This window comes from Poeciliopsis prolifica, unplaced genomic scaffold, assembly GCF_027474105.1.
Source record: "Poeciliopsis prolifica strain line A6 unplaced genomic scaffold, Auburn_PproV2 SCAFFOLD054, whole genome shotgun sequence".
NCBI classification, from domain to species: domain Eukaryota; kingdom Metazoa; phylum Chordata; class Actinopteri; order Cyprinodontiformes; family Poeciliidae; genus Poeciliopsis; species Poeciliopsis prolifica.
This window is the reverse complement of record NW_026562429.1, coordinates 2,556,034-2,582,314: the sequence shown is the minus strand read 5'-3', so window position 1 is coordinate 2,582,314 and position 26,281 is coordinate 2,556,034. Positions and strand designations below refer to the sequence as shown.

At 37.5% G+C, this 26,281-nt stretch overlaps 1 protein-coding gene across 3 annotated transcripts in view; it reads right to left on the bottom strand.

Annotated features, from left to right (window-relative positions):
• Window positions 1-23,612: 23,612 nt before the first annotated feature.
• Window positions 23,613-26,281, bottom strand: part of LOC129378961 (cadherin-18) — a 116,454-nt gene continuing 113,785 nt past the window's right edge. For all 3 annotated transcript variants that reach the window (XM_055059468.1, XM_055059467.1, XM_055059469.1), the window contains one exon: window positions 23,613-24,495. In XM_055059468.1, coding sequence (XP_054915443.1) covers window positions 23,993-24,495 — 503 coding nt within the window. In that variant the 3' untranslated portion in view covers window positions 23,613-23,992. The remainder of the gene's footprint in view (window positions 24,496-26,281) is intronic.

Sequence of the window (26,281 nt, the reverse complement as noted above, 5' to 3'; positions counted from 1 at the left end):
CCCAGCTTCATTTCATACATGCTTGGAGAAACAGCAGTTTAAATAAAACTGATCTGATAATTTGACTACAATAAATCACCTACTCAGGCTCAAATTACTTGCAAAGACTAGCTAAGTAGCATTGAGCTGTTGCAAATCTGCAACATCTGCCTGGAGAGGGTTAATGGAAACAATTAAGTACATAGCAAGGAAATGTTTTTTATGGAGTACAATATGGTCAGATTTAATGTCACACAGTGAGGAAAAAATGCATGTTTCTTTTTATTCAGTGTATGTTAATATCTGATTTAAACTCTAATTACATTTCACTTTAATGCCTCTGTGCATTATGGGAGGCGTAGAAAGGCAAAGCTGGAGAACATGCTCATGTAAAATGTACATGCAAGGAATATGATCAATAACATAACCAGTGATCATCAAAATTACATAAAGTTAGTTCTCTCTTCAGGTAACATCAAGAACAAAACGATCTAAATGAGGTTTTTCTTATGATCCAAAGACAATGAACATCTGAAACTTCAGTCAAGAAAATTAATTGAAGCTTTTAGAGAAGTGTATTGTTCATCTTGTGTGTCTTTCTGTTGGATTTAGCATTGACCAGCATCTTTTCCACAACACTTGGTATTCCCCCAGTTGAAGGTCAGAAAAAAAACCCTGATGTTTTATTTGGCATCATTAAATCTGAGTTTATTTTTTAAGAACTAGGCAATAAAGCTAGCGGCAACCAGCACTCTCTTCACAACTTCTATTCAATGTAATTAGCTGTTCTCTGCATACTGTTTCCCCTGATAGTCCTTCCTTCGGTTTGATCATTGAATCCAAACATGCCAGCTTAAAATACCAACCAGCTTTAAAATCTCTACAATCCAGTCATTAAACCCAACTGAACACTTTTGAAACAGCAAAGTCTGAAAACACTGTTGTCAAATGTCATTGCTGCCCACAAGCGAAAGGACTTTCTTCGTCCCATAAGGACAAGTTTAACTCTAGGGTACTTACACTGTCACCTGCAAACCCAATTTAAGATGATTATGCACAAAATATGGCAAGATAATCAAATCTATAGTGAAAATTCAAGTCTTTGATGCTGGCAGGCTCTCATATCAGCAGCGCAAGTGACAAAATAATTAGCAGTGCCGACACCAGCAAGAACAAGCGCCCACTTATTTGGAGGAATCTGAAACTTTCTTCTGATTTCTAATGACTGTTATGCTTTATGAGGACTGTGGATTGTATATGCAGAGGAAAGCAGTAATGTTGGCTGCAATTCATCAACTGTCAAAACAAGAGGCAAGAATAGCTATGCACAACCACTACTGGTGATGACTCAGAGTTTCTACACATTGTAAATGTCAAACTAGAAAAACAAAATAGACCAGGAAATATCCTGGTCTATTTTGACATTTTGACATAAAGTTGCATTTAGGAATTTACGTTCACTCATCATGAGCATGAATGTTGAATTAAGTGAGCTTTTCTCAGGATGGGATGTTTTTACAACACACAGTTTCAACCATATGTTGATCAATAAAAATGTGTTTTGAGTTCCAGTTTGAATGCACAGTGGATTTTCTCAAATCCAAAAGATTTAAATACATATTTTTTCCCCACTATCTGTTTTCCATGTCCCTTGTCAAGCTGCTTTAGCCGTCGACGAGCTTCTGGCATAATTTCTGCTCGACACTTGACTGGTCTTCTTGGCAAATTAGTGGATTTCATTTAATTTGGCTGGTCACTGCCACAAAGTAAGCTTTTAGCATAATTCATACAGGGCTGAGGACAGGCCCAATGTTATCCTGCCTACTCCATTCCAAAGCCAGTTTGGATTTGTGTTTGGGAACATAGTCCCGAAGGATCACCCAGTTTCAGCTTTGCAAACGACAGCCAGTTACATGTGAAGCAGCATTCTGTCTAGGCATTTCAGCTTCCCAAGCTGCATTTGGTTTTCAATATTAGATGTTCTCTACTACTCCGGAAAATCTAATTTTACATTAATAGTCTGGAGTCTACAATACATGCTTTGCATGAATAAATCCAGCATGTATTTTAGATAGATATGAATAGTCTACTGCAAATTTATTTTCCTAAAGATTGCACTGACATACATTATAATTAATAATGTAATAATTATAATTAAGGTAATTTTACAAAACAATTGGATAGATTACTAAACAAATGTATGAAGCTGGTGAGAGAAAAAACTTGAGAACAATGTACCGATTGCCAAGCATGGTGGAGCCAGCACTGATAGTATAATATAGAATCATTACCTCCAAATGCCACAAATTTATCTCAAATCAGCAACGAGATGATTGAAACTCAGCGTGCCAAAGGGACAACGATCCAAGAAATATAAATGGTTGGAATGGGCAAAGCACAGTAACATTAGGTTTGCCAATGCCAACCAAAGTCGCACTGAAAATTTGTCGACCGTGTTTAAAAGTCTTGGATTCATATGAATCCTTCCAATTCTGCCCTGAGGAGTGGTGAATTATCCAGCCAGAATTATTCCTGGTCCTGGTTGATGACTATAGAAGGATGTGTTTCCTGTGCAACTTGCTATTTAACCAAACATCAGTGGGGATGTGTGGATATCTTAATCATTATTGCAGATGTATGCTATATAATTCCCGTTTTGTTGAAAATGATGTATCATTATGCTAAACACAAAAAAATCCAAAAGCTGGTAAAACAAAAATCCAATTAGACAGGCAATACACACCTGATGGGTCCCATTATAAAGACATCTAAAAGGTAACAGTTATTATTTTCAATGAATGTGGATCTCTAATGTGTTGCCTGCCACCAGACAAATGTCTGTACATTTCCAGAGTTTAGTCTTAATTATCCAAAGTGATTAAGCACTGTGAAAGGCTTTCCAATCGCAGTCATTATGGCACATTGAAATTCAATCTACCAGCAGGCAAAGGCTATTACAGCCAGCATAGATTTTGATAACCGATTATATGCTTGGATAGCTTCAAACCTCTTCCTCACATCACTTCACACATCTGAGGGGGGAACAAAGCCACGTTTCATCGGCATAAATTTGTCACTTCTCTCTTTTTCAACCAGCTCCCATTGACCTTAAACCTGAGAATAATGGACAACACAGGATTTCCGATTTTTTTTGTTTTTTTCTTTGCTTTTGTGCGTGTATGCACTGTGCATCAGAAGAGCTGCTGTGATGCAGGGGAGCCATCCTCAAATTACACCTGCAGAAATACAAGAGAAGCCAGGTGAGGCCAGCCAATATCTGCCAGCCAGAGTACGTGACAGTGAAAGAACTGTGACAGAAAACACAGGAGGAATGCAACTCAGCCGGACAGACAGTTTCTATTTGCCGATAATGGCCGCTGACTCCTTCTTGATGCGGCTACAACACGGTAGGCTGGAAACCAAGAGTCACAGTGAGCCAGAGCCACACCGTGTGCTGCAATATTCAGAGGACGAGTGGGTTTTCATGGTGTGCAGTTTTATAACTCTCCAAAAGTTTTTTTTTTTTAATCAAAATACCTCATCTAAACTGAGGCAGATTTTGTATCTCAACATTTATAGACTTTCAATCCACTGTGTAATACATTCTTCCTGTATTGATAGATAAGACTTTTACAATAGTCTGAATTAAAATCTGCTCTAATCAAGAGAGGAGTTGGAGGCTTGATAACCTTTTAAGACGAATGCATAAAAGCGGCAGCCTTAATCAGCCGCACACTTCCAGGGATCTGCTTGTCTTTGATATATTACAAGAAATAGGTTTGTAATAAAGGACTTTCATGCTGATTTAAAATCTCTCTTGTCTTCATCTGCAGGATGTGAGGGTTATTAGGGGCAATTGTAATAGACTGTGCTCTATAAATTTCTCTACATCTGCAGCACATACAGTTCCTTGAACATCTATAATAAAAAAAAAAGGTTCAGATCCTTTAAATGTAAAACAATTTCACACCTTGTTACAACTGGAAACCTTGTTGTATTTCATTAACATTTTATGTGACAGACCTGCTCAGGATGTAACATTTTTCTCTGTTGAAATTAAAAATTTGCATAGTTCAAAAGTTCTCTGCAATAAAGATCTGGGAAGTCAGACTGTATTCATATTCAGTCCCCTGATGCCCCTCAATGAAATTCATTGCAAAATAAAAAGCAGAAATGGGCTAGTGTTCTCTGTACGTGCATTTAGTTTGAACACGTTTCAGATTTTATGAGGAAACTTTTGGAAATTTTAGAAATAATTAAAAAAATTCTTTTTACTTGACACCTAATCCCAATAAAATACAAAAGTTTTTGTTTTTAATGCAGAAAATTTTAAACTTTAAGTGATCTAAAGACTTTTGCATGAACTCACCAGCAGTCCAAGTATAAAAATATTTTTTTTCTTGATATCACTTAAAAAAAATAAATAAATAAAAAATATGTTGGTGACTGTAGAAATTGTCATGAGTTGTAAATATGTGCAAAAATATTCATGCTTACTAATCTTAAGTAATCTTCACTGTTGCACCACACACACATTTTTATATCCCTGGCTTTAGCGGGCCTGCAACACGCAGAATCTGGGAATTGGGTATTCTGCTCTAATCCCGTTCTTGCATTTAATTAATCACCACTTCAGAATGCTAAGTGCGTCCTGGCTGTTTTCAAAATAAATATATATTGAAAAAATATAGCAGGAAGTTGAGCAGCTCTCCACAGCAGAGCATAGCGCCCAGGGGAGCAGAGCTTGGCTGAACAATTGCTCATACTCCTCACATCCAAGCCTCATTAGCATATCTGCCTGCCTGCACAGACATTAAATGCAGGTGAAGCACAACCAGGGTATTATCACTTTGTTTAGAACACAAAGGCAGCGGCTGTGCACCCCCCAACCCCCAACTTCATTTGCCACAGACAACAGGAGGCATCATGCTTTGCATTCTTATGCTTCTAATTGCCGCTTGGATCCTGAATCCTGACCCATAATCTCTGTTTTCAGCCTCTTGTAAAGCACTTTTCCCTTTGTATTCTTCTTTTATTTAGACATGTCGTTTCATTGTCGCTCATCAAAGCATTAACCCAACACCATCTGTACAATGAATGCAGATGTTTACGTGCCAGAGTATCATGTTAATTTTGCTGCCAAGTCCATAAAACTGAATGGGATGAATGAGCGTTCACAATGCAAAGCATGTTCCTTCTCCAGACTGCATTTAATGTAATCTTCTGCTGTTTGTGCAGAGACCCAAGTGGTCACGCCAACATGTCATTTTTAAGGTTTCTTTGTTAGACATTGCATGACTGTTTACAAACCAAAAACCCTGAGAAATCACAGCTGGATAGCCTGAATGTGATTTGTACATCCAGACTGCACTTGGCTTTCATTCAAATGTGACTCAAATTAAATCAATGCATATCTTATAGCAGTTATAGAAAACTTTTTACTTTCAAAGTGTAGCTTCTGAAGGAACCCAATATTACTCTGGAATTGACCACAAATACACAAGGTTTGAGTTGCAAATGTTATTAAAATCGTCAATAACTAATAAATCTGCAAAAAAAAAAAAAAAAGCTAAATCAAATGTGTCAAGCTAGAGTCCATGCCAATTAAGAAGCCATGATTTCTATTTACTCAGTAGGCATGTAGTTATTCTTCATAGAAGGTTCTTGTGGCTTCAGTGTGGCTCACCATTGCAGCAGTATGAAAACATGAACTATCATGAAACCATTTTGTTGCACAATATATTAAAAACCTTTAACAATTTTTTTTCCATTTAGTTGTAATTTGTTTTTTTTGTAAATCCATCAATGAACAGCATTTTCTCCCTATCCTAATCCAAAGCATACAAAATCACTGAACTGTCCAAACCTCAGTTTTCAAAATGCTAATGAGTCCAAAGCTTTTTTAATAGCTTCTGATATGGATTGGAGCACTAAAATATCACATTTAACTTTATATCTTGCAGCAAAAGAAACTTTTGGAAACTTAATATGTTTAAATTGCTTTAAATTGTCAAATCAATGAGTTGCTAATGACTAATGAACACAATTACCTTCCTGAGGATTACGGGTAGAAAGTTTTTCTTAAAATGGCTTCTCAAGCAAGTCTGTACAAGACTGACAGAAGTAGCAAGAAAACAGAAAGTACTATGAAGTTGCAGTGAGTCTTTATGCACTACAGGACGGTAGAAAATAACACATTTCAGTGATGAGGTACAGGTACTGAAGCCTGGGTTAAATATCCTTCTCTGTGTCTGCTTATTCTTCTGCATGAGGGACTCAAACCAACAAATAGCAGCTTTATTTAGAACAGGCAATTTTAACCAATAACCTTGCAAACATTATAAAAAATAAAATAAAAACCTTAGAAAATGTTTCATTTTAATAGAAGTTATTTATGACAACATTTATTGAGAGTCAATGTTTTCCTGATTCGCTAGAGATAGAAAATAAATGTTTAAACTATCACGCATTCTCCATGTTAATCTAATTAGACTATTTACAGTTCACAGTGGTAGCAATCAGAATATACCAACAAGCGAAGCTGGGAACATAATTAGTTGTGACACTCCTAAACACACTGACTCTGTGTCACACACTGATTATCAGCAGCATGGAAATGGAGCAGGCAGGTTTCCCTCTGCCTCTTATGTTCCCTCAGTTTCACACTCACCTGACAATATGATGACTCAGTCATTCATCTGCTTGGCCCCCCAAACACATGTAAACACACCCGCTATTACAAGACCCTTCCTTCTTGGTTATTCACCAATCAGTCAGTGAGGTTAATCCACCAAAGATTTGTCCTGAAAAGCCACAAGCTTGTAATAGGATCAGAAAAAACAACTCCATGTGTGGGAACACTGTGCAGCCTTTAACTTCTATGAAACAAGAATTTTAGACAATATGAAACTGCACTTTACCAGGATCTAATGCATTTGATAACCTTTAATATAGATGAGATTTGAAAAATTAGAGCACTAATCTACACATCATCAAATTTAGGACCAATCCTAAAAGAAATGTGGAAAGAAATTGCTCAACTCAACCAAAATAAAAGAAAAAAATATATATATACAATTAATCTCCTCCTGCTGTCTTAATGTCTGACACACTTTTCCATAAGAATGACATATAAAGTCAAAGTCAGTCTATCACCTGAAGAACATTTCCAGGATTAAAGGATTGATGTCCCAGCAAGATTTAAAGAAACTCATCAATGCTTTTATATGTAGTCGTGTTGATTACTACAACAGTGCCTTCATGAGTCTGCCTAAAAAAATAATAAAGAAAACTGTTGGCAGACCTAAAAAAAAACTTCTGCCTTCTCACTGAAACCAGGAAGGAAGAGCACATCACCCAGATCTAAAGTCCTGACACTTGCTCCCTGTTTTTAGTCATTCATTTCTTAGGTCTTGCAGACGATTCCTAATTATATTGAGGCCTATGAAAGTTTTGATACTATCTTGCTGTAGTTCTGGCTGCATGTTTAGGACTGTTTTCCAGCTGGATTGTGACCCTCCCCCTAGGGTCACAATCCAGGTTCTTTCAGCCTCCAACATGTTTTCTTCCAGGACTGTCCTGCATTTAGCTCCATTTAACCTCATAAACCTTATCCAGCTTCCCTGCTGCTGCTGAAGGAAACCATCTCCACATCATGTTGCTGCTCACCATTTTCCACTGAGTTCAGGGAGCCGTGCAGCTCACCAGACTTTGTGTTAGGCAAGTAAAATAAATATTAGCATTTTTGTTTCACTTATTTGCCAGGTGTCATATATATTTGCTGATATTTTAAAAGTATCCAATGTTGCTGAAATTAAAATAAAATAAAACAAAAAATGTGGCTCAACCAATTACATTTAGTCCACTTTTATCCCAGATGGAATGAGAATTGTTTGGACAGATGCATCCCCCTGCATGGACAAAAAAAAGTTATACAAAAATTGCTTTTTGCATTTGCTAGGAATATTTTGTTTTTTTAAGGTAAATATGCCTGCATGACAAAAACAAACAAACCTGTAAGGGGGCAAATACTTTTCCCACAACACTGTAATTGCCTATTTGCAAACCCAAGTCATCAGTGGGGTCACATTCACTCCATATGAAGCAGTTTACTCTGTTAGACCCTCAGAAGCTGCTTATTCATACAAATGGTGGAGCTCATTAATATGTGGATGCTCTCTGCATGACACACCGAGGCCATTACCAGCAGACACTGGGTGCCATTATCAGGCAGGAGGAAGTGAGACACAGCTTCTCTTCACTCCAGCCGTGGCTGATGTTAATTTAAACCCTTGCCACTGGGAGTGGTATGTTTTCCTAACAATACTCTCCTAGCTGGTAATTAGTTGGGACATCTACTGCAGACAGGTTCTTCTGTTGGATTGTTTGAACTGTGCAAAGACTGGCAAATAGCGGGCAGTGTGTGTGTGACAGAGTGCTGGGAGGACAAGCACACACACACACACACACACACACACACACACACACACACACACACACGGTTCGGTGTCACCGACACGAGCCGAGATGTCCCCTCCCGGACTTAATGAGTCATTAATCATGGAGCGTACAGAGAGCACGACGACAGGAAGCCAAGAGTTTACACATACAGAATCAACATCATAATGACACAGTCCGCAGGAGAGCGTCACCAATATGTACTCTGTTTGATGAGGTTGTTGCAGAGATGGAAATAAGCTCACGTCCAGGTCATAACATCTGTCAGTCAAGAATTGACAAACGTGTCAGAACATACCAAAGAAAACGCCTCAGCATTAGTTAGAAGACAATTCAACTTTGTTGTTGTGCAAGAACAGCTTAGGTTCGTCTCTCAATTACTGACTAAATTAGTCATTTAGATCAAAATGACCAAGTAGGGGCATGACTGGATTATTAGGAAATAATAGTCAAATAGCTTTCAGTTATAAATATTATTTACTAGGGATGCACTGATCCACATTTATCACTTCACGATAGATATCTGAGGTTCAGTGTAGTGTACTGGCTACATTTTTCTGTAGCCAGTACACTACAGAAAAATGTACTGAATTTACTTAAAATATTTCATAAATTTACTGAATCACAAATCTTCGCTAGTACAGTTCACTTAAATACACTATAGCGTCACAAACTTCGTCAAACATGTAAAAACATCGCAACTTTAATTTGTTTAGTCACTGCAATCAGAGTGAAACAGCATTGTGAAATAAACTCAACCAAGCTACTATGTAAAAAGGAAAGAATAATGAAACCAATTACCTAAAAGTTAAACAACAAGAGGAACAGAAAAAATAACCAATGAAATGATGCATGGATGCCACAGTTCAGGATGAAATCAGTAATAAGATGCGTGTTGAGACAGCAGTGAGTGTGCACGACGAACTGCCTGCATCACTCAGCGTGTGACACGGTGCGCCTGAGGTAAGGCACAGCTCATCATAACCTCACCTCACCCTTCTTCCATGTATTTGAAGAGGCCATAAAAATAACCATTGACCATAAAAATGCTGAAGTCATACATAAAAACCTTCTACAACATCAAGTGGATAAATGTATTTTCTCTTATCTTTTTTAGTACCTATTAACTTTTCTTAATGACCGCTTCACCTGCGTCAGTCGACTGCATATAACATTAGCCACTGATCTTAGTACTGTACGAGCTCTGGTAGTTAATGTGTTTCATGTATAAAATGCTAATAAAACGTAAGCAGATTGCAATGTTTAAAGTCACTAGCTTGATCTCATTGGTTGTAGTAATACAGTAGCAGTTTGTATCATATAAATGTAAAAATTAATACAAAAAAATGCAATTTGATGAAATGAATTTAAAAAATAAAGAGTTAAATGAATTAAATATTATGCAACTGAAGGAAAACATGTATACAACAACAGGAGGAGACGAACAGACAGAATGAGGTTACGCAGCAGTACTGTTTCTTTAATTGTCAGCATCATTACTTATGTCCACCCACAGGTCTCAGACTTTCCCCGTGGGTCCAACTAATCAAAACACATTCTTTTTTTTTCTTTTTTTTTGTTCTTTCCAAAATAAGACAAGTGAATTTGAAGTTGAAAGAATAAATTATGGTATTTTTCTCTTAACACAGAAATAGGTCAGAAAGACCCCACAACGCACATGGGGTGGAATTATAATAATAAGTTGATGGTTTACTCTAAAAAGATTGAATTAAGTCATTGCTTTCATTGAGTTGTCTCCAAATCAACATTCGTGCAGATATGGAAACAAAGCGTTTTATGCAATGAGGCATTCCTGGCTTCAGTCATCAACATGAAAAAGGTTCAAGGGAACAGTTTTATATATTTTCCAGCACAATGAAATAACTTTATCGGCAATTATAAAAATGCAGAATATATCAAAATCACTTAAAGAAAGTATGACATCTTGAAATTGGGCCTCTGTCTCTTTAAGAAGCTGCCTCTCTTTCCAGACACTCCTTCTCCAGCACGTCATCACAATTTTTTCATTTAGTAATCAACAATCATCCCTTGGAGCTTTGGACTGAGAAATAAATAGTTTGTAAGATAAGCTCAGTAGTGCCACCAGGTGTTTGCTAATTGCTGCTGCCGCTAGTCTGTAGGAGCCGAGTGGGGGAGATAATTTTGGATTTCATTCAGGGGCTTTTAATGGTTTTTCAAAGTCACTGAAAACCTTTTAACTTTTTATTCCATTTTTCTTACACATTACATTGTGTTGGTCCATCACACAAAAATCTAATAATATGAATTGGAGTTTATGATGGCAACAAGTGGTATGATTACTTTTCAAAGGTTATTTATGATGTTATGCAGTTTAATACCATCTACACGATATTTATGTTACAAATATTTTCTGTTGCCACCTGAATGTAAAGCAGAGCCGACCAGCATCACAAACCTCTACAAGTTGCTTGTTTATCACAAGTAGTCGCTGTAATCCGTCATGTTGCCACAGGCTCTGTCAGCAGGGGTGTGTCACAACAAACCGGAGTCCAGCCCAACATGATGGAGTGTCTGACTTCTTTGCTGTGATTTACTTTCTCCTGTGCTCAAACCAATTAGGACTACATTAATCAAGCCCATGTTTGACCTTGATAGATTTTGTAATGTGGTTTTGAGTTTGATTTTGTGAGTCAACATCTGCACAATAACCCCAAAAGTTTTAAGGCTTTTTTTTCCAACAAGAGACTGAATCTCTATTTTTTTTTACCCTCATTGACATGGATGTGAAATCTGTCTTGAACTAAGTGTTGAAGCTGTTAAAACATTTATGGCCTGGACCTGCATGGTCCATACATGCCAACCTTACTTGTTTCATCACTTCAACCTCTAATATATAATAACTTCAACATAGTCACCAACCCTTCATAGTTCTGTAAGAAAGTATGTCTCCATAGTGAAGAATCCTGAACATAAGGTACTTCTAGTCGAAATCTTTCAAGCCAGACAGTTTTCACACTGGAGGTAGAGGAAGATAGAGCAGACAAAAGATGTGCGGTTGGTGAAGATGCTTATATGTACAGACAGGAACACAGAAATGCTTGTGGTGAAGGAGAAAAATAGAAATATAAAGTAGAACCCCAGAGAGAAAAGGGAAAAGAAAATATTCTTTGATTCTTGGTATTTATGATGATTTACAGGGAAAAAAGCCCCACAAATATTTAATTTCACATGTGCTCTAGTTCACGTGAATTTTGGACTGTAGTGTAGTATCATGTGAAACGCTTGTAAACCACTGTGCACACAAAAAACATGTTTGGATCACTTTGATGGTAAAATGTGGGAAACTCGTATATTATAATGTGAAACTGTTAGGATTACATGTAAAGTGGTAAACAGACTGACTTTATTTAACGCTTTTCTAGTCATGCCAATCGGTCACCGCAGAGCGTACAGAGTACACAGAAAGCTGGTTGTACAGGACACTTAATAGTAACGATATATATTTTTTCTGCACATGCTCTTTGCAGTTCTAATTTAGTCACAGCATTTTGCAAAAGCAAACTACACATTTATTTACAACCAATTCCTTTGGGTAATAATATGAGTGAAAGTTCAGGCTCACCTGAGAGAAAGTATTTAAAGGCATAAAATTTGCATGACATATTTTGACAACTAGTTCAACATTTTTTTTGTAATGACTCAAACAAGAAATTGAGGGCTATTGGTTTTCTAGTTATACAAATACTTTTGAACACATTTCTGCTTTAGAAACCTAATCAAATGGTCAGTCGTATGATTTCCTGCAGTTTGCTAGCCAGTAAGAATTTCTCTTAAAATTATTTTTTAAAAAAAGTTATTTAGCATGCATGTTGTCACATCTGCTCCATCTTTCCATATGTTTTTAAACAGATAACAGCAAAATCATATCAGAAAGGTCAAAAACCTCCATGTGCAAACTGCATTGTGTCATAACATGCCAAACACATTTTCCACACAGGTTTTCCCATGTGGTAACATATGAAAGAAAAACTTCCACAAGGTCTAACACATTTGGATTGCATTCCTCCCTTGTGAATTTGTGCTTTTTTCTGTAACGTTAAGTTTCAGTCATGCAGCGTTAGGCTTTAAGGGAAAAGCGGGCTTTAAAAAGGAAATAAAGGCTGTAAAAATTCTCCAAGGAGATCGCAGCACCTGACATCCAAGGGAGCCAGTCTGCAGATGTTACAAAGCACAGAAGGTCCTGGTCACTTATGAACTGGAACAGCTTGACTGCGGCTGCCAGGCCTTTTACTGGAGGGGTCAGGTGGCTAAGAGATGGATATAATAAGAAGGGCCATTGTGTCTGTATGGGTATGTGACAAGTTAGGGCACCAAAGGTCTAATGAGGCATCATGTTCCTACAATCACATGCAGAATGGCCACCTGATCGCCGCGGCATCGCATCCGGCAGAAATTGAACAGCTTGTTAGAAATAATAGTGTGAAAACCTCTAGCCTCAGTTGTAAACTAGAATAAACTCATATGTAAATACACTTTATTAAAAAGGTGTAACAGAAGCTTATTGGGTTCCAAATCTTTGATACATTGATGCAATGGGAGTCATTTGTCAAAATTAATCTTAACAAAATTAATGTGTTGTTTTTGTATTGTACACATAATAGCATATAGGAGAATGAGACAGATATTCTCTTGAATCTTTAAATCAGAAGTGTCAATTTGCAGCACAGATTTTCTCAGAGAGGTGGGTAAATTATATTAACGTACTAGTTTTAGCCTCCATTTCACCATCATTTTGTCAGCAAAGGCAAATATTTAACAAAAAATTCAGATTTATCCATTCCCTGTACCTATTACTACATTGAACAGATGAGTCAAAGTCAGCAGTAGCAGTAACTCCCCACACACACACAAAAAAAAGTGGAGCAAAGCCCCACATAGTCCCCTAAATGAGGTTAATAAAATGCAACTACAAAACATTTATGGAGAAGTCTGTGTTGCTTCACATACAGTCTGTACTTTGCCGGCGACTGCTGCAGGTAGGGAAAGAGCTTTCAGTAAGCTAAAACAGAAACTATTAGAGGTTCACTGCGTCTCAAAGGCTTTACAGTTTTGCCAAGTTGTCCATTGAAAGTCAGTTGGATAGAAAGACTTGATCAATCACTTCATTAGCAAGAAGGCTCAGCTCTGGGCTCTTGTTGAGTCAGGCTGAGCAAGGGTTAGATAGCATATCTGAGGGAAAAGTTTGGGTTTCAAAAGTTATTTGTTCATGTCTTCTTCAAAAATATTCTGTTTGGGTGCATGTTCATTGGGACACAAGGTGCCTTACAGGCCACAATAGCTACTATTCTAACTTCCTGTCTTAGCCAGCTGTGCTCCTTCTCTGTTCCCTCTTTTATATACAACACAAAATGGTAGTGGAGGTTTGTTTTCTGCTTTTTTATTTCAAAAGTTTATTAATTTGCATACGAGACACTGAGGTGTTTGTTATTCCTCTAGAAAGAATCCAGAAAACCTCATTAATAAAAAAAGAATAAACATTATGAGTCATCGCTTTACGTGGTGGTCAGAGTGAGCAACACTGATTAATTTTATCCCACTTTGATGAGAACTGCAGAAGCAAAAGAGTTTCACCTTAAAACCTACATTAACATTGCTCACTCATTTTTTTTTTGACTCAGTGGAATTTGAGCGTTTGTTTTTTTTTTTTTTTTCAAAGTCAAGCCTATTTTGTTGCAATTTGTCAGTCTTTGATCTGTGAATAGCACTGAATGTACTGCCTTGGTGAATTTGATGGTTCTCAATGGAAGATTATTTTCTCAGATGTGTAAAATTGTCAAGGATCCTGAGTGGGAGGCCTGTGTGCGGCTGAGGAAGTGGCGTATCATGCAGGAACAGGAACAGGAACACCTCAGTGTCTAATGCAGTAATCAGACCAGAGAAGATGTTTATACAGTCCTGCAATCACACGGCTTGAGATCCAACCAAAGACAGCTCGGTGATTTACAATACACAACCGAGGGCAATCAACAGCAATTTTCCTGCCAGCAGCTTTTCATCATTTAATTTGATCACACTTCACGTTTTTCATCATATCTACTTTGAATATCCTTAAAGAACCACAACAACAAAAAAATCTGGTTTGAGATTATCAACTTTTTGAGGCATAAATTCAAAGCATGATTTTAACTGCGAGACATTTTTGATTTATTTTATAGAGGGAAGGCTTTTTTATTGGAAAATCTTAAACATATGTTGCAGCCAAAATTTACAAGGCACCTGACAGATATATCAGTGCTTATACAACACTGCTGTGCAACCAATGGTGTAACAGTACTTTTACATCTGCGCCACCCAGTCAAGTGAAAATTTCCTTGGTGGGACTATGTGTCTTGATGAAATATAGTAAAATTAAATTATTTATGTCCTGGTACATTAGTTCATCTTTTCACTGGTGAACACTGTTGTGGATGACAGGTAGGTAAAAACAATTCAAATTTTGTTATTGATGTAACGTTTAACAAAATCAGAGGAACAGAGATGCAAGATGCTGTGTAAAATAAAACTAAAACTGGTTGCAAGAGAGCAAGACTATGAATGGATAACAGGAAGACTGACCTAAACTCAGCAGTCTAAACTGCTGGCAGGTTAAGGAAAACTGAATGCTGCTCTTGGATTGGCTGCTTTGCAAATGCAGGAAGCTTTGTGCCAAAACATAAGAATATTGTTCAGCATTAGTCAACTCATTTACTAGTGTTTGGATAATAATGTGTTCTTTTCCCCTCTGTTATACGTTTATGACAGGACATGTGTAGCTAAAAAAAAAAAAAAGTTACAAAAAGTTTGAATACCATTTTACTAAATGAGAAAAACTGAAGAATTTCTTTGCAAAGCACAAAATCAGCATCTTTTATTTTTTAAACTTTCTGTTTAGTCTAAGGGGAAATCATAACGCCTGCACTCAATTTTGCAAGAAAAGTTTTCAGTAACAAGATTTAAAGCTGATTCCTAAAAGAGCTGATGTAGTAAAACCTGAGTTTGTGGACATAAGTTATTTTCTGAGAAGATTCTAAAGGGATGCGATTTTATAACGTGGGCCAGAAAAATCCTTTTGAATTTTATTTGCTGTGTTTGATATTGGATGTTTCATAAAGAATTAGTCACTTTTATTAACCTCTTCCTTCTTAAATATTACCATCATCCAGGGAATACAGTGGGAAGGATAATAAGAAGTGCTGCAAAGCAAATTGTTCCTTCACCCTTTAGCTTTATATTAAATCAACTTTCTATGTAATTTTGTCTCATCTGCAAGAGCATAGCTGTGCTATCAGGCAGCCATACTGAAGGCCACATGCATAATCTGCAAAACAAGCTGGACATAACTTTATGCTGCTGTGTGAATTCAGCATGAATTTCACAATTTAAGGAGGGAGAAACTATTGATAGGAAAACTGCTTTAGGATTGTATAAAATTGGCGTTAACATGATGAACCATTTTGTGTTTACAAAAGCATTTTTATTTTTGGGTTTTGTTTGTGTGTTTTGTTACACTCCTCTGGCTTTTTATTAGTTTTTAAAATAATATTCTACTGATTTGGTCTAAAACAAATTACACCAGCATCATGCTAATGAAGGTTATACTCTCGGCTGTCATGGTGAAACATTCAACTGCGTTCCACATCAACAAGATTTATATTCTTTCATAATATCTGTTCATGTAATAGTGTTTTCCTTCCATTCTTCAAGGTTCTAGCTGATTTTTGAAGCAATGAGAATATATTTAGTGTAATGAAAAGCTCGTATGCTAATCAGATAAACATTCAAACGCGGCATGAGGCCGGGTAGGATCAGCAGCGGTACGTCCCCTGAGGCTGGTCTCAGTTTGTCTTTTTATCCACAGATCAAGAATAATACAGCATCATCTCAAGACCCACATAAATATGCATAATCATAAAACTGCAAACAGGAATGAACACTAGGAATCTGCATTAGCTTTGACTTGCTGTTTTGCTCAGCAGGTTTTCACAGATCACGGTATATCTACTGCTTCTCAGCTCTATAAATAATACCACCACAGTGCAAACATTGCTGAGGGGGACCTGTTACCCAAAGGAATACTTCATGCTTTTTTTTATTTAAACTGCTGCTATGAATTCTGTTTTTTTTATTACAGCTGTCAACCAATTGACAGTATTACACAGGGGTTTCTTTCATACCAACAAACTCAGAAAATTTTAACTGTCTGTAAGCCCATTTTACTCAGAGTGACAATAAATTAGGCTAACCGGGTCGAGAAAAAAAAAAAAAAAGAAAAAGCAAAGCTTCATTTTACTTCCTGAGATAGTCTGATTTGCAGATAACTTCATAGTTGCTCCTTTTAAAGTGTTATAAATAAAATAAAATAAGGCTTTCAACAGCACAATTAACCTTCATAATATGTTGTGGAAGCAAATGATTTGTTTACGTAAAATCTAGCAATTAAAGCCCAGTTAAACAATAAATGAATGGTCTTGAAGCACAGAATTTAAAGATTCAAACTACCCACATCGGGGTTAATGCCAGACTTATAAAGTCAAGACATCACATAAATGCAACATGTCTGACAACATAAAGTAGGCTGGAAGAACCTTGACATCTATCAGTCAATATTTGTCCTCCATTCTCCATTTATTGTGGGAGTTTTTTAATATTTGGAAAAACTCAATTATCAAGTGTTGTTAACCACAAAGGCAACCCTTTAAAAACGGCCCAAAAAATGTTCTGAAAATTAGTGAAAATTAACAAATGTCCACAGAAAAGTTTTAAAGGGATTTATGGCAAAGACTTTTGCACAGCAGTACAGTGATCCTTTCTTATGAATTAAAAATACTTCCATAAAGTTTTAATGTAAAAACATAATTGACATTTAGTTTTAGTCAGCTTAAAATGAGCTACTTTTGCTGACAGTAATGAGATGTGATGTTGCTTAATACTTTATTTAACAGTCTGCCCACTGTTGTGTCTACTCAAACTTTGTAGAGCAGGTCAAATGCAAGTCACTGCTGCCTGCTTAGTTTCTGTGGTTCATGAAGGATTTTTCTTCCAGTTTCATTTTGAATTGCTCTGAACTCATTTAACATTAATTTATGTTTATTTATCCCTTTCTTTAACAGTGAAATATTTTGTATTTGAGGAAGATCCCAGAGAAAATGATCAGTTTCTGCAGACAGTTTCTTCCACCTCACTGTCTGAACCGACAACCAGCTGGCAGAAAAGAGGAGCTTCATAATGTGCTACACTGAAAATCATCACTATTGTTGGTTAACAAGCACCAGCTTTCACACCTGTATTCAACAATACATTTTTTAACAATGGTTAAGACAAAACCACACCACTAGATTTCATCAGAAGACCTCCTCCTTTAACAAGGGTAACTAATCAAACAACGCTCCTTTGTTATGTTTTTCCTTTATATGTGTTATTAGAAGTGAAATTCTGCAGTGGCCTCCTTTCAGAAGCATCATCTGGAGAAATCTTGTTTTTTGGAAGAAAATCAGATACTGTTTTAAAAATCTTCCGTCCCTCTGACAGCTGAATGTCAGAATCACTCATCAACGTCTCCCTAAAGACCTCATTATCCTCTTAATTTCCAATTATTTCAAAGACAAATGAGGAGACCTGGCATCCTAAGCAACCCTGTCAATGTTGAACATGGAACATCGAGCTATCCTCACCTCCGTCGCTGTAGATAAATGGGACGGTGATCACGACTCTTTAACTTCAACTAAAATGCAATTCATGTAGGATTTCCCTCTTTTGAATTAATCCTTTGTTTTGCATTCACAGGTTCATTTAGTTCTCATAAATTTACTGATGCTGTGTTTTTATGATGATTCGATCAGTTTGGGTCAGTTTTGAAACAAGGTGACATCGTCTCTAAAGTCATACTTGCCATTTGCCCAAGCTTCTTCACCAAGCTAGGGTAAAGGACAGCTCAACATGACTTTTGGAAGCAGTGATTTATCCTTCCAAACTCCTCAGCCTGTCATTCTTGTTCCACTTTGCTGTAGTATTCTTGTACTCTGTCAACTTCAACATGCAAAAGCAAATGTTTCTTGTAAATATTAGAACGTGGGGTCAGAAGGTGTTTCTCAGTCAGTTTGTATGTTCAATTTTTAAGTTTCTATAGGTCTCACATCCTATTCCGACAGCCTGTCACTGGACTTTACTGTGTATTACCACATCCTGTTCAAAATGAGGCAATGGGTTAAGCCTTCATCTGCAGCTCTGCTCTTGTCTGTCATAGAGCAACTCCTGACATCCTGACCCACAACAATTGTCATGAGATATGAATATTGACTGAAAGAAACAGGTCTTGTCATAAGCAACTGACATATACAAACTGCAGGACGGCTGGACTCAATCTTTGAGCTTCTGTGAGGAGCTCCTACATCCTACATCCAAACAGTCAGCTGAGATTCTTCTGCCAGTCAATCCAGATGTCCACCGGATGCCTTTGGAGGTTTTTACCACGTCCCACTGGAGGAAGACCTCATGGTCGACCCAAAGTTTACTGGGTAGATGGGTTTTTGGATAGGCAAAAAAACCCCATAAACAAAACAATGGATGAATAGAGTGATGGTTCAGATCCCTCCGTCCACCTTAGAACAAGACACTCAGTCCTGGTTTTTGTATATTTGACTTTATTGCTCCAGTGCATCTTGTACTTTTCATTCTCCTGTGTTTCTTTGTAGATTAACGATGATGTTTCCTCTGAGCTGTAACTGGGCTTGTGTTGACATCTCAAACACTTTAACTATCTGGTGTGTGTACAAGTGGGGATGTAATTAGGATTTCTTGAGGGAAGAAATGGAATCTTGCACTAATCCCACAAAGCACTTTGCTATTAGTAATTTGTATTTGCTTTGCAGTGTTTGACCTATTTTGCAAACTATAAAATACATGTATGTTAAACATTTTAAGAAATGTTTCCTTTAGGTATCTCAGATAAGCATCCTAGCTTGCAGTTCACTGACCTACATTAAACCCACAAGCATCCAAAGATATCAACTCATTTCAATTCAGTGCAGTAAACCACAGTGTAGCAACTGAGCAGTATGAATGAATAAGTCATTTCATGTGCGGTACATGTGGCTTATTTCACATTTTATAATTTATACTGTTGATCTTTTCAACAACTTGAAACAGTCGGGGGTACTGCAGAAGCTAGATGAATTGTTAATGCCTGCAAAGCACCTTCAGTAATCTTTTGTTTTGTGTGTTGGGCTGCTGAGTATGAGGTATCAGAAGAACTGCACACATTGGTTGCACAAAACTCAAGTTTTGAATTATTAAGTAGGTGATTCAATTCAATCATCTAACATGTTATCTTCTTTGATTTCGCAGGATTTGTCACTTGAGCTGTAACTGCAAACATCAAAAGGAGGGCAACTCTTTCCAAACTTCTTCAATAGCAAACAAAAAGAACAATGTCTGCAGGGAGTGCTTTCAGCGGATGAATCAGTGTTTTCACACTTCAACTGAAGCATACCAGACTCATCCAGATAGTGGATGCTGTAACATATTCACATTAGGGGGCTTTAAATCCTTAATGTAGAAGGAAAGATTCAACTCAGAGGATGTTTTGTAATTCAAAAGCAGCACAGTAGTTCTCTGTTTCTCAGAGGAAAAATTCAGCTGTGTTCTCTTGTGGTCTTTCTTTCCTCATACTTTCCTTCATAGTCCAGAGAGACTGTAACTTTGTCGTTTAGAGAGTCTGCAGATGAACAGGGACAACTAACTAAATCTTTCCTGGATTTGTGAGAGCCTTTCCGAAGGGACCACCGATACGAGTACCTGAGCTCAATTTTTTCTGAATTTTTTGTTGTAGTCTCACAGGATCTATGAAATAAGACAAATGTGCAATAATTGGCATTCAGATCTTTGTAATTCAGTTTTGGGCCACTGATGCCATAAAGCACAACCAATCAACACTCTGCCTGTTTACATTTACAGTTATATCAGTTGTACATACTGTAAAAGAAGTATATTTGTCAAAGCTGCCCAATAATCATAATTTTGTCACAGCAATAACCCTAAGTTTGAGACATATGTCTACCTTCAGAGGACTTATGCATATTTAAGGGGGAACAGGCAACTCAAAATTAAATTTATACAAAAATGACTCAGAAGGACCATTTGAATAACATTGTCATTTGAATGACATTTTCAATGTTATTCATTGAAAATCTGAAAAGTAACCTTCAAATTTGGGTGCAAAAATGTAATATTTCAAAATGTAGGTTTGTGATTTGTCTGCCAGCCTCCATAAAAAGCTTTTCTTTCATTCGCATTTAGCACATGATCTGTCTCAAATTCATAAAGAGGTTTCAGTTACATCATGTAGCTTTAACTTAATCACACAAAGAGCAAGTCACTTGCAGCAGCCTGTTTCCTCTCCCCTGCCATGCATAACTTTTCATGTCTATGTAGGTCAGTTGTCTCAGTGATGCTGCTGCTCTGAATCATTTCTCTTTTAGTCCTTTATTGTTCATTCAGTCATTTTACTAGAACATGCATGCTCCAGTAGTGGAAAAGTATGAAAAATTAAACTTCTAATTAAGAAACTAGTTTATTTATGGCAGTGAAAAGGCACAAAATTCAGCATTAGTGTGTTTATTTAGGGAACCAATTTTCTTTTCGAATGGTACACAGCCTCCTGCTGCTCAGAGTTTCAGGTAAAACAGCTTTAATGATCACACATCATTTTTAGCTCCTTTGATCTCATTTATTTCCAGTTCACCTTCTCATACTGCAGAGTCATGAACATTTATAATATGCAAAACTCTCCTCTGAAGCTTTCATGTTGGGTGTGATTTAACAAACCTTCTCGGAGCCCGATGACGTCAAAGCGCTATAAAAAGCGTCTTGCCCTGCCTGGATGTGCTGGGCCTGAGGTCTCACTTCAAAAATAAACAAATGAAAACAAATAAAGACAAAAATACTCACCACACCTCTCAGATATGCAAACACAAACACATATTCATCCTTGACCTGATATGCAAACTGCAATTAAAGCTGTTTTGGTATGCGAACATACGCCCTGTAAACAGACTCCACTGATACGCCACACACTGCAATTCCAGCAGATAAGAGGGAGTTAGGGGTGAAGGAGGCAGAAAACATCATGGAATCCATTAGCACTTGCATTGGGACTGTTACTCTCTCAAATAATCCATTGTGCTTCTTTTGTCGACAGATAAAACCTGGAGAGCTGTTTCCACAACAAATATTCTCATTCAGCATGTGAGACATTACCCTTGTCTTATCTCAGAAACATATGGGAAAAGCTTTGATAGATTGTGTCTCTATAAAAAGCCATCTTTAGTCAGAAAGTGATGCTTTAATCCACCCAAACCTCTTATAGTGTCTAGCATTCATCTCTCAATGCACTTTGTTTTCGGTGAAGAAGCACAGTTTGGCTTTCAGGAAACTTTACACCACTTTTTAATTAATTAACATTTGATTACATTTCTCAGCTTGAGCTGTGAGTCTAAGTGTCATGTATGCAAGTAATTGCCTGGAGATTAGTTTTGCCCGTCGCAGATGGAAAAATCTCCCCTCACCAGTCTGTGCTTTTAAAAAGCTTTCTTGTCCACCAGATTTATCCTCCACACAGTTTGCATGCTTATGGATTAGTGGAGTGCTGCACTAAGGAACGATACAGAATCAGATGAGGGAATTATGTTGATCAACATCATTAGCTCCGCAAAGAAAGATGGCAATGTTGCACAGAGAACACACCATCCATAAAGGGTCAAATGTATTTCTCTCAAATTAAATGAGATCTTTAATTACACATAATAAAATCAGTTTATTGTGCTCTGAAATAATTTAGTAGAAATGAATGATTTACTGCCTGAAGGCTGATTATTACTGAGGGACTCATGTAATGTGAAAGCTGTTTATTTATTGGATAATTTCACCCAAAATCCTGCAACCTGAGATTCTTCCTGAACAGAAAGCTTAAAGTATAGCAAGTTTTAGAACCATTAGTAAAGGTCCTGGAATTATAAAAGATAGCCCCCACTGGATTGCTACCTAAATGTATAAGGCAGCAGAAATCCAAGAGAAGCATTAATCATTCCAGAACTGGAACAGAAACCAAGCAGTGGGGCGATAGAGGCAGGTGTCTATCACCCTCCAGCCCTCAAGGGACGCTGTCCTGCAACTTTTACAAGTCTCTCTGCTTCAGCACACCTGACTCCAATATTTGCCCATTAGCCTCACTAGCACAGCATGCTAGTGTGGCAGTTTTTCCATTTAATTAAAGTGTGTAGGACATCAGCATGTGTGTGTTACTGAAATGATAAACTGTTCACTTCTATTGGAATTAATTGAGATTCACCTGTAGAGACAGACAGACAGTCAGAAGCACTTCCAGTTCTTGTCTGTGTACAAACCCAGTTCTCTGGGGCATTTGCAGGAACATCTGTTGCCTAAAGAAATATATTTCAATTTGGATGACATCAGTAAACCGAGGTGTTGCAGATTTTGCTATCCTTGGCAACCAGACCAGGAAAGAGCGAAGATGAGGGTGAAAGTAAAAGAAGAAAACATGACGGACATTAAATAATGCAACAGCCTGATAATTGAGTCATAATGGCTTTAAGTCAAATACAGTTTTTGCAACTTACGCTGCTTCCTGTGTTTCAGTAAGGTGTGATGACATACACAAACAAACACTAATTGTGCGGTCTGGGAACTTCCATTCTTGCCATTGGCTAACTTAAATGACCTTTGCCGTGGGCCAGCCTCGGGCACAAAACAAATGCTGGTGAGATTTCTCAGCCTGTCTCTCTATTTCAGTCCAACTTTTGCTCTGGAAATTAATGAATAAAAAGACAGAGGACTGTCACAGCAATAATTACAAACTGAATAAGTGGGTGACCTTAAATATTCACCATTTCTGATAGTTCTCAATGCTATCATAAAGATTTTAGTGAGAAAAAATATCAAACTGAATTAGCGCATGAAAGAAAAAGACATGGGGTGTTTTAACACATGACAGTTCGATTACATTTTTATCTGGTGTAGTTTATGTTCACACTGCTCTGTGCCAAACAAACCAAACCCTTTGAGAACCTGTTCCCCCCTTCTCCTGTAGGGGGTGCTGCAACAAGAACCACTAAAGGAAACAACACAAAAATCTCTGAATGCCTTGTGCTATAATCCACAACATGTCATCTTACAGGAATAAGACAAATGTACAAATTTTTCACATATCCACTCAAATGGATTTCAGGACTTTATTGAGCAATAAAAAATATACACCAAGGAAAATATCATCATTTCCCCTTTTCCTCATATTTTATCTTCTCTCATTTTTTAAAATCTGACAATTCCAGACGAATAATCCATGAGCCAATGTGACAAAATAAAAAATAAAAACAATCAAACAAAAAAAATATATAGAGCAGTCGATTTAATTCACCAATAAAAGTTGAGGACCACTGAGACTGTCTGTGTTATTGTTTGAAAATCTGAAAAGAAGAACAGGTTTGAACGGATTTGGTTTGAACGGGAGTGAAATCACAGACTAAGTGGTCACATCCGACTCTGCCTCTTCGTAGAGTTCTGCTAGTTTCTGGAACTCGGGCCCCCAGTCTTCCAGGTAAGTGTACTCCTGCTCTGACTGCACGCCGGCAGAGTCCAACGGGCTTATGGACCCTGTGGATGAGCCCTGCCCCTCGTAAGCGTAGGTCTGGAGTGAGTCGTAGGGCGGCACGCTGGTGTCCATGTCCGCCTCCACTAGTCTCTGTTTGATGAATTCATGCACGTCCACCTCGTCCAGCTCCACTGTCGGGCTCCTGCAGGGGGGCATGCCACAGTGATTCCTCGCGTCTGGGCGAATGTCTCGTCGGAACTTGAGTTCCTCGGCAGCGGCTGGATTCCGCAAAGCAATGATGTCAAAGGCCTCTGTGTCCTCCTCTCCTCCGCCCTCGTCGTCGTAGGTCACCACGTTTTCTCTAATGTCCTCTTCAGCGATGATGAGGGGCTCCTTCTTGCTCCGCTTCAGTGTAACAAAGAGAACCACGATTGCTGCAAGACAGAGAAAAACTATTTTTTATATTGACTGAAAGTTAATAGGTAAAAGAAAACATTCATTTTGGAGCAATCAGCAACAGGAATGACTATTTTCTCCATTTATGTGAGGAAACGCTGACCTTTGAGTTGTGTCACTACAAAGAAATTACTCTGTACTCCAATCAGTTTAGTGATTATATGACTCTTATCAGGACTATAAATGTATTGAGCATTGAAGTCAACATCAGGCAGTGGCTGTCATTAGCATTCTCTAAATCTAAGCTTTCTGTGATTAAAATGCAAACTTTTTAAGAGCACATAATATGTACATTTTCAGGTCACACAAGGTGCCACTTGTAATATGAAGGTTTAACCTTTCAGGAACTAAAAACACCAACATGTACGTCACCAGATTCTAGAGTCCTTTACATCTGTCCTCAAATGTGCATCCCTGCACAATTAAAGTCAAAAAAGTAGCAAAAGGTAAATTATTTTAGCTACTTAGTTCTGTGATTATGTCAGTCAGTGATCCCAAACAAAGCAACAGACCTGCAAAACAAATGCTTAAGGAGAAAATAAGCTAGGCATTCACTTAGTTGGCCATTTTGCTAAATGTTTCCTTTGAAGGTTACTTCCTGTTGTTGTTCCTAAGTGTCTCTCACACAATATGTCTTTTCCCTCAAAACTCTGGAAAACTAAAGATGTTAAATTTTCTTCCTTACCAAACTGTGTGTCTTATCCATCAATCTTTAAGACTCAGAAAGAGTTGACTAACGAGGAATAAAACAAACTTTCTAAGTCTAAAGTTTTACTTTCAAATGACAGGTTCTAATTAGGATCTGGTTTGAGCAACTGAGAACCTGCTTCATCACGCTAATGATAACCTCTTTGAGAAAAAAATGTAAGCTCACATCAATTTACCACAAAAGCAACAATGAAGACGACACTTTTGTACAGATGAATTGCCAAGAAGGAGATAATTTGCAGCATTAGCAGAGAGAAGTGGGATATATCCGTCTTTTTTACGGAGGTAATGTTGCCTCACAGTTGCATCGTAAAATGTGCAAGCAGAAGGGGAAAAAACCATAATGGTACAAAGGAACATAAAGAGAGATATAACTGATAAAACTGCTTGGAAGGTGACATAAACAGAAAATTGCACATGTGCCACAGCATTCTGTCAGGGTGAGATATCTTTTGGTTGTTAAAAGGTGTGAGACTGGAAGGTGGAGGTGTTAGGAAGGACTTTAAGACTCTGCTCGCTTAACCTAAAACAACATGGATGCTTTTGTCTGATAAATGTACCCAAGCAACACCTACAGGATTCCTCTCATCTGGTGGTTATGGAAACCTATTAAACAACAAAGCACTTTTACGTTTCCCAGTTCACTTAAAGCCGAGTGAAAAAGAAAAGAGCAGGTAGATGGAAAAAGTGGATAAAACATGCTTTATGTTTCAGTGAGAGATAAAAATCAGAAAATGTAGATTTTTTTGCACAGCTGGGTTGACCAGAGAGAAATGCTCCTTTTGTGGTTTTTTGTGAACTGTAGACTAGACTACATTGGACTCGGCTTTCCTCTAAAGGTTTTGTAAAGTAAAAACCAACATCACTACAAAATGTTACCTTTTACCATTCAGGATAAGATAATACATATATTTACCGTGGCTAATATTGAGATTTTTATGTTTTGCAGCTTAAACCTCCCCACCAAAAATAAATAAACAATGAGAAATTCTTATTAACTTATTTTTTAAAAACACCCATAGAATTATTTCCACAGATGCAATTAAAAGTTAAACA